Here is a 9240-nt window from a genome sequence, read left to right as displayed (position 1 = left end):
AGCAGCCGGAGGAGTTGCTCTTCAGGGACAGGGCACGACACGGACACACGCACGCTGGGCACGCGAGCGGGGCATGCATGCAGGCGCGGGGCACACGCACAGCTCACGCCCCGCCCCGCCCCGCCATCGCTCGGTCCCTCGGTCCTGACCGAGCTTTCTCCTCGTCGGTCCGGTTCAGGAAAACAGGCCCGCTGGGCACTTCGGTCCGGTCCGGTCCAAAGCGCGGCTCGGTCAGGGACCGGATCGGCCCGGACCGTGTCCACCTGAGCCCTGACTGGCAAAAAAGAACACGAGAAACGAACATCGTTGTCCGTCATTGGTGAATATGCATGACTGTGACGAACATAATCCATTGCAGACCATTCACAAGAAATATACTTTAAGTAGTGCACTTAACTTTTATTTTACTTCCTCCGTTCGGAAATACTTGTCGGAGAAATGCATAAAGTTAAATGTATCTAAAACTAAAATACATCTAGATACATCCATTCCTCCGGCGAGTATTTCCGGACGGAGGGAGTACATTTTAAATAGTTAGCTTAACTTTTAAATTACGGCCGGTCTCTGCGTCAATTGACCTCTTATTAATTTTGGCATTTTCTGCACTTTGGCGATTTCAGGAGTTACCGTATGGCGCTCTTTTTTACATTCACCACCCGGGTCCGACGCTGACAACCAGGATGCCCATATGGCCATATCATCGTGATCCATTCATTATTTATCTCTCACAACCGACTGATGAGAAGGGAGATACTACTACACTGTTGGAGCTACGCGTTGGTCGCCACTCGTTTCCGATGCTCCCCACGCCTGGGAAACCACGAGTCGTTGACAGAGCGCGAAGCTCAAAGGCAGCAGATAAATCGATAGAATAGAATAAATGAAAGCAGCCCACGCGGCTCTCCGGGCAGAGCAGGAGCAGGAGCGGGTCACGTTGTCCACGCCGCACGGCACGAGCCTTCGTCACGAGGGTAGGGCAGGGCAGGGCAACCGACCCGCCCCGCTCTCTTGACAGTGACAGCAACGGATTTCTACCAGTACTAGTGCTGGTTTAGCTAACAAGAGTTGGGTTTAGCTTGGACGGAACAACCAACAACCCGACGACGAGACGACTCCATACACGCAGCCCGCCGTGGACGCGCGCTTCTCCCAAGCAAGTCCAACCCCTCCTCCATCCCTCCCTCCCTCCCCCCATCCATCCATCCGCAGTAAAGCCTTCGCTGCGCTAGATCTCGCCGCCCGCCCCGATTTCTTTTCTCGGCCTCTCCCAGTAGCTCGCTCGGCAGATCTGCGCCTCCTGGGAATCTCCGTCGCTTCCGTCCAAAGGCTCGATTCTTTTCTTGCTCTTCGCTGAGGCTTTCCCCGGATCGCACGGTCGGGGGACACACAGGATGATGGGTCCTGCGTGGTGGGCTGTGCTGCTGCTGCTGGCCATGGCGGACGCCGTGGCGGGGAGGTTCGTGGTGGAGAAGAACAGCGTGCAGGTGACCTCGCCGGAGAGCCTCAAGGGCAAGTACGAGTGCGCCATCGGCAACTTCGGCCTGCCGCAGTACGGGGGCACCCTGCAAGGCTGGGTCGTCTACCCCAAGGACAACAGGCAGGCCTGCAAGGAGTTCGACGTCTCCTTCAAGGGCCACAAGTCGGGAGCCCGCCCTAACTTCGTCCTCATCGACCGCGGAGGTGATTCTTTTCTTTCGGATCTTGCTTTCCTTTGCTGTGCTTCATTTATTTATTTATATTATCTATTATGCTGCTCATGGCGATTAATACTACTGGCTTTAGTTTGGTCATTTATTTATTACTGTAGTTTCAAAAGGAAGCTTGTTCAGTTATAAGGGGATTAATTAGGGCAATCTTCGATTGGTCTCATTTATTAGGAAGTTTGTACTAGCATCAATCATTAGCTTCCAGTACGCTTCTCTTCCCTTGGATACAGTAAGATTTTTCTTCTATCTGTATATACAGCCTTTGCGGTAGCAACATGCGTGCATGGGGGATTGGTTTCCTTTTCAGCTACATTTGGGGTAGCAGTCACTTCGTTTGGGTTATTGTGATGTACTTCGAACTGATGACACTGGTAATATCAATAACTCAGTTGATGTTCAGTTGTTGCAACCCAGGAAAAGAACACAAGTCCTGCTGACTGCTCTAGTAACATCATCATCTCTTTTAACCATTTACTGCTTCATCTAGCATGATACATAGATACAAATAGACTACGGTAGCAGAGCCAGAATGAGCAGGCATAAACGTGTTTATGAAACACGTCTTATAATTTTGTAACTAGTAAGTAATATGATCCTGAACTTTAATAGCAAAAGAAGTTTCAGGTCAAATTTCTAGCTTTAGTAAAGATAAAATTTGATGTTAAAGTTGGAGTAGGAAGCCACCAGCAGGATAGGAGTGCTAACGCCACCTGTTTTTTGCCTTTCTATTCTTTTGTTTTGGTTGGCTTAGCACGTGTTTTTTCTATTTTTCCTGAATATGCCTAAAAATGTGCGCCGGTGCTTAATTATGTTCCGGTTTTGGTCCTGGTTTCGAGTCTTGTAAGCTTGGAGTCTTCTCGGTGTTCTTCTAATACAAAATGATGCACATTTAGATGGTTCGGGAATAATACTTGGAATAGGAAGTTGACGCGATGAAATAGTACACGGTGTTGTTTCACAATCCTTTTTTTTTTACATGGAACCCCATCTGACATGTAAGATAGAAATGATTCAGGGCAAAACAGCTCTATTGTACCCATGCTTGAATAAGTTATACATGTTATTGCTCGTGGTGTTAAAACATGTAATTACTTTAGCATCTTACTGCTTAATTCTCTTTGGTATTTTCCCCTAGTCTTAAGTGATTATTCTAATTTCTTGGTTTACTTTCCTCTGTGATGAACAGAATGCTTTTTCACAACAAAGGCATGGAATGCACAACTTGCTGGAGCTGCAGCAATTCTCGTTGTGGATAGCAAGGACGAGCCTTTGATCACAATGGACAACCCAGAAGATACTGGCACGAAGCACTTAGAAAATATCACTATTCCATCAGTGCTGATAACAAAGAAACTGGGCGAGGACCTTAAGAAATCTGCTGAAAATGGTGACATGGTTAGTGTCCTCCTGGATTGGAGGGAATCCCTTCCCCATCCTGATGAGCGTGTAGAGTATGAATTCTGGACAAACAGTAATGATGAATGCGGTCCTAAATGTGATATGCAAATGGATTTTGTGAAGAGCTTCAGAGGAACCGCACAAGTTCTTGAGCAGAAGGGTTACACACAGTTCACTCCTCATTATATTACATGGTATTGCCCGGAAGCTTTTACCGTGAGCAAGCAATGCAAATCCCAGTGCATAAATCATGGGAGATATTGTGCACCGGACCCAGAGCAGGATTTCAGCAAAGGATATGATGGGAAGGATGTCGTGGTCCAGAATTTACATCAAGTCTGTGTATTCAAGGTTGCCAATGACACTGGCAAGCCATGGTTGTGGTGGGATTATGTACATGACTTTGCCATTAGATGCCCAATGAAGGAGAAGAAATACACACATGAATGTGCAAGTCATGTTATTAAGTCACTTGGTAGGTCTAATTGGCATTGATGTTCATATCTCAGAAATTTTCATTTTATTATTCTTTATAATATTTTGCTAATCCTGCAGAGTTAGCTTTTCTAAAAAAAACTGCTTAGTTAATAATTGCTGTTAAATTTGCTCCTTGCAGGTTTGGACTTGGACAAGATAAACAAGTGTGTTGGAGATCCTGAAGCTGATGAGGAAAACCCAATTCTAAAGGCGGAACAAGATGCCCAAGTATGACCTTATTGAGAAAGAATGACCTTTTTCTGTCAAATAGTGCCTTATTCATGCACATTTTTCATCAAATTATGGTATATTCAGCTATATGTTTCTGTGATATATAGATTGGTCATGGTAAACGAGGAGATGTCACGATACTGCCAACCCTTGTCGTCAATAACAGGCAATACCGAGGTTGTCTACCAGTTTTCCACCACTAGTTACCCCCCTCCCCCGATATTGTCTGTGTTACAGTATAGTTCTGTTTTCAGGTAAGTTGGACAAAGGTGCTGTGCTAAAAGCAATCTGTTCAGGATTTGAGGAGACAACTGAGCCCGCTATTTGTTTGAGTGAAGGTATGTTCACCTTTTCGTTTAAGTGTAGATTTTCTTCCTAGATCTCGCCTTACCATGGAGTGCTATTTTCTTCTTTTCTGTTCACTATAGATGTTCAAACAAATGAGTGTTTGGAGAACCACGGAGGTTGCTGGGTCGACAAGGCTAATAACGTCACTGCATGCAAGGTACAGTTTGAGCTCAGGATACCTCTGATATTTCATCTTCTCTCCTTCATTTATTCTTGTCTTGTAGGATAACTCTAATTCGCTGGATATCAAAATGTAGGATACCTTCCGCGGGCGTGTTTGTGAGTGCCCTATTGTCAAAGGTGTAAAATTCGTGGGGGATGGATATACCAACTGTGAAGGTACCATGAGAATTTAGTTATGTGATTGAATTTGCTAAAATGATTTCTGTAATGGGTGTTTTCGTATTAATTACTACTGGAACAATGTGGTTGCCATAAAGTGTATTGGTTCACTTTTGCACACCATCCTATTATTAGAGTTACGTCAATTCTTTGTAAGCTTGGTATTAACATTTCCTATTATCAGCTTCCGGTGTTGGTAGGTGTGAGATCAACAATGGAGGATGCTGGAAAGAAACTAAGAATGGGAAGACAATATCTGCCTGCTCGGTAAGTGGATGACTAGACGTTATTATGAGGCTTAATAGTTTTAGTTGCGATTCTTTAGAAGTGCGAAAACTAAATTCAGAAAATCTGCAGCATGAAGAATCTGAAGGTTGCAAATGTCCACAAGGTTTCAAGGGCGATGGTGTAAAAAGCTGTGAAGGTACTTTATCATTATTCAGAAACTTATTTTTGCAAGACTTGAACACAAAATTTGGTTTGAGCCCAAGCTAACCCTAGCAAAATTTGGCTAACCAATATTTTGGTCAAGGTTTTGGTTGCACATGTTTTGGCCAATGTTGGCAAGAAAAGTGAACTAGAATTGGCTAAGAGGGCATGGCATGCCAAAATATTACTAGTAATCATCCAAACAAGAGCAAATTTTTTGGCTATGACCAAAAAAATGGTATCATGGTGTTTGGTCACCATCCAAACATACCCTATTTCTTATCGAACACCAACACTTGAAAAGCCTGGCAAATCCGTATTGAATGCCATATCAATACTGATATTTACTGGATTTTGATACTATAATGCTGTGTCCTGGTATCGATTTAAAAATAAAAATAAATTAACTTGGATACGTGCTGATGCATGTTAGATACGTGGTGGATACAACTCAGACCAATAATAGTCCATAACTCACAAGGTTAATTTAACCATCATCTCCTGTAATCTTGTCTAGTGCATCACTTTCCTGACTCCCCCGCCCCTTCCTCTGTCCTGACCCCAAGCCACCTCACTCCCTTTCGCCTCAGGCTAGTCATAGTGGGAGTAACTTAGCTAGTAATATAACACACCCCAAGACAAGTTTGCTTATGTGGCAGCTAGTTAATGAGGAGAGAGGTGCTTGGAGTAACTTATATGTTACCATCACATAGCGCTTCCCAAGAAAAGTTGAGTCTACAAGCTAATAATAAATGCAACCATATATGATACTATTTCTATGACACTTTGCACTATGAAGGTAGTAACATAGACTAGTATCATATGCATGACACTAGTCTAAGTCACCCCCCACTATGACTAGCGGTTTCGCCCCCTGACGCCTAGGTGGTGGTGCCGGCGACTAGTAGGCGGTTGTAAGCTCCTCCTGCTCAGTGTTCCAACACGCTAGCACCAACTCTTCTTATCTCCTACGGGCAATGGCGGTGCCAGGAATTTACACTAAGGGGGGCAATCGAACAGACAAGCCAGATGCGAGGTGACTGGGGGCCATACAATGCAACTTAGCTATGGCATATAATGTTTTTTTAATACTCTAGCTAAGCATAACCACATATTGTCTTTTTCTGAAAATGGTGTATTCTCATATCGGTATCACCCCGATACCATGAATGTCTGCATAACTCTCAACATATTCTAGAGAAAACTAATAAATTGCTTTTAGTTGAGAAATTATTCAGTCATTGGGGTTGTTTTATTGATATCACCTTACGAGCAGAGTAATGATTCCAAAGTCTGGAATTATTTTTTCTAAACTTCCTTTGATCCACCCTATGTGCAGATATTGATGAATGCAAAGCGAAATCTGCCTGTCAGTGCAATGGCTGCAGTTGCGAGAATACATGGGGAAGCTATGAATGCAGCTGTGGTGGTAACAACATGTTATACATGAGAGAGCAAGACACGTGCATCAGTGAGTAGCCTAACCTGAGATTTCTCCTTCACGTGATAAGAGGCAAACTGACCTGTTCAGTTGAGCAAAATAGCTTCTTCTGTTTGAGATGGTTGAACTTATACTTTCCTGTTATTTGAGATGCTTGATATTATACTTCAGATTAAATGAGGAACTAGTTGTTTCCAAGTCACCAGTAAGTTTGTGAAGATCAGGGATTGTGTTAGTTGCTGAATAAACGATGGCTACCGCCACAATGATTTTCCTTGATGTTTGTATGTGGTGAATTATTGCACGTTCTTTGTTTAGCCTTATCAATGTACTCCAGCAAGGGCTTTATATTGCTGTGTACTGTAAGGGTAGTTTCTATTCACAAAAGTTGGTACAGTCACAGTTTAAAGTATTGACAAGTGAAGCAGCAAGCTGCAGGATGTGTTTACCGTAATCCGCACCACATAGATCTTGCTCTCCATTATGCTGCCTGAACACAAATGATACATGTGCATAAAAAAACAGTTTTATGGATACCCTAGTTATACAGATGTTCTGTTAACCTAATGTTGTCAGCAACTAAAATTGTGTCACAGTTTAATTTGATCACTTGTTTATATTTTTGTACTCTAGTGCTAGTCTAATGCTGTTGATAAACTCGTTGCAGGCAAACAAGCTGCCTCCTCAGTCGGCTGGAGCTTCATGTGGGTTATTTTCTTCGGACTTGTATTTGCCGGGGTCGGAGCATATGCAGTGTACAAATACAGGCTACGGGTAAAACATCTCTACTCATCCTCTCGTAACGCTTGACATTTATTTATTTTCAAGTGGTCTTTGGTTGGACTTGAACCAGTCGGTTGTTGATAATAATACCTATTTGTGTGTGCTGCCAGAGTTACATGGATTCGGAGATCCGCGCCATCATGGCTCAGTACATGCCTTTGGACAGCCAAGAAGGCGCAAACCAGCAACAGCATGTCGCGCATGCTGGTGATATCTGAGACCAGATGGCACTGCTTTTGCTGAGCAACACAGAAGCGTGCAGCGTATGTATTCTCATCGGTGGCGTCGGCTTTACAGCGCGAAGCAAAGATACGGTTTGTACGCGAGGAGATTTGATGTATGATTCTAGGAGTTACACTGTTGTGCACCTTCATTTTGTGAGACACGATGAACAGCATAGGCGGATATTGTCACGGTTACCCTACTCCCTTTTGTCGGCTCTAGACTCATTGCATACTACGCACGTACTACGTGTCAACATCCTGTAAATACTTGGTGTTCAGACTACTTGCCCCCGTTATATCTGAATAAATCTGGAGCCTAGAGGTGGTATACAATTCTTTTCGAAGTGGTCAAAGCACAGCATAAAACCTCGCGTTACATGGGCTGCAAGCTTAGGCAATCGTGGAACATTTCCTTCTCCTCTCGATAGGGGTAGCAGAGCTTGGTGTGTGGGTGTCAAGGTAATACTCACTCAGTCCCAAATTAAATGACTTAACTTTGTACTAGTTTTAGTACAAAATTAGTATAAAATTGAGTCACTTATTTTGGGACGGAGGGAGTATTTACCATTGAGGACCACGATAGTGGAGAGGCCAGGAAGTAAAACATAGGTTCTTCTAAAAAGATTATCTATACACGTGAAAACTGCCTCGATGATAAATATTATTAGCTCTTGCAACTCCGGAGACACCCTCGTTGGCGGTGGTCTCCTTGGCCGGCCCGCGGGCCACCTCACTACGCTTGCGCCATCCCCTCTCCTAAGCCTCCTCTCTCATTCTGGCATGTGGTTCGTGATCTGCTAGTGCAAGTGCTGCTCTTCAATGGCACTTCGGTATGGCCGGCTCGTGTAGCTCCTTCTTATGGAGGGTTGTGCCCTTTCATGGCCTCGCCACAGGTCGGCATGTCCAAACGGCTTGCCCCTGATTCGATCCGACACGACGGACGCGATTTGTGTGGATCCTTCTACACGTTGGTGCCTCGCCAGTCCGTGGCCTTGGGCTGCTACTGCGGCAGTTAGGCTGTGGAAGCCATGTGACGGATCGATCGGCGGCATACGTCCTACGGTTGGCTCCTTAGCCGCGGATTGTGAAGGCCTAAGAAAGTTTTTCGCGAGGATTTGTCTCATTAGATCTCGTGGTTGCTGCCGGCGGCTTGTCCCGGGGATATTGTGGAATGCATCGAAAGGCTCCTTGTAGGTTTTGACAATCTCACTTCGACCAGTTTGTCTTCATCAATGAGATGCAATCAACAGAGGATGGCTTGACGTAGAGGGTATAGTTGCGTAACGAGGACATTGGATTTCTAGTCCAGTGCACGTAGTTACTGGGATCGCAAAAAATGATGACGACAACACATAATTGACTTTGATTTGGTGGTGCTTCTCGAGCACCCGGTCTTGAGCTCCCGGGTGAAAACGCTAGGACTGATCTGAGGTTACAACTGTCATGACGATATTTTTGTGCCGTTTACTTGTTGAAGGCATTGCGCAGATGTGCTCTGGACTCATTCTTCAGGGTGAAAACCTAGATTCTGGCATTTGGTTGTTGAATCCGGTGACGACGACACTTGAACGCCATTCCTTACCGAAGGCATTGTTGTTTAAGGACCTTGTTGTCTTTATGGTGTCAAGAGATGATTGATGCGGATATGATTGTTTTTATAGTTTGTTGATTTGTTTGATCGCTTCGGAGGTTTTTCTTTTCTCACTTTGATGTAATTTTGGTCTGTATGACTTTTGATATTTGTCATCGTGTTTATTTTGTGCGTGCACCTTATATTGATTATGTGCATCATAGATATGCAGAGGCAGGTTGTTTGCTTATTGTATTTGTATTTGCTTAATGCTTTATTTTAAGTCAATAA

General features: G+C 44.2%; 1 protein-coding gene across 1 annotated transcript; it reads left to right on the top strand.

Annotated features, from left to right (window-relative positions):
- Nucleotides 1-853: 853 nt before the first annotated feature.
- LOC109771622 (vacuolar-sorting receptor 1) lies at nucleotides 854-7712 on the top strand. Its single transcript, XM_020330320.4, has 12 exons — nucleotides 854-1680; nucleotides 2893-3579; nucleotides 3721-3809; nucleotides 3920-3989; nucleotides 4067-4150; nucleotides 4241-4317; nucleotides 4418-4499; nucleotides 4687-4769; nucleotides 4860-4926; nucleotides 6271-6402; nucleotides 7040-7146; nucleotides 7266-7712. The coding sequence occupies exons 1-12, from the start codon at nucleotides 1392-1394 to the stop codon at nucleotides 7371-7373; spliced, it is 1875 nt and encodes a 624-aa protein (XP_020185909.1). The 5' UTR covers nucleotides 854-1391; the 3' UTR covers nucleotides 7374-7712.
- The last annotated feature ends 1528 nt before the right edge of the window (nucleotides 7713-9240 follow it).

Source organism: Aegilops tauschii, chromosome 4 (assembly GCF_002575655.3).
Source record: "Aegilops tauschii subsp. strangulata cultivar AL8/78 chromosome 4, Aet v6.0, whole genome shotgun sequence".
NCBI classification, from domain to species: Eukaryota; Viridiplantae; Streptophyta; class Magnoliopsida; order Poales; family Poaceae; genus Aegilops; species Aegilops tauschii.
This window is presented reverse-complemented; position numbering and strand designations above follow the sequence as displayed.

What these genes read in the sequence shown, in the direction of transcription:
- LOC109771622 (XM_020330320.4), top strand. Translation starts at nt 1,392, where the DNA reads ATGATGGGTCCTGCGTGGTGGGCTGTGCTGCTGCTGCTGGCCATGGCG. An exon ending in CGCTATTTGTTTGAGTGAAG is followed by an intron (nt 4,151 to 4,240) that starts GTATGTTCACCT and finishes TGTTCACTATAG; the next exon opens with ATGTTCAAACAAATGAGTGT. An exon ending in ATAACGTCACTGCATGCAAG is followed by an intron (nt 4,318 to 4,417) that starts GTACAGTTTGAG and finishes ATCAAAATGTAG; the next exon opens with GATACCTTCCGCGGGCGTGT.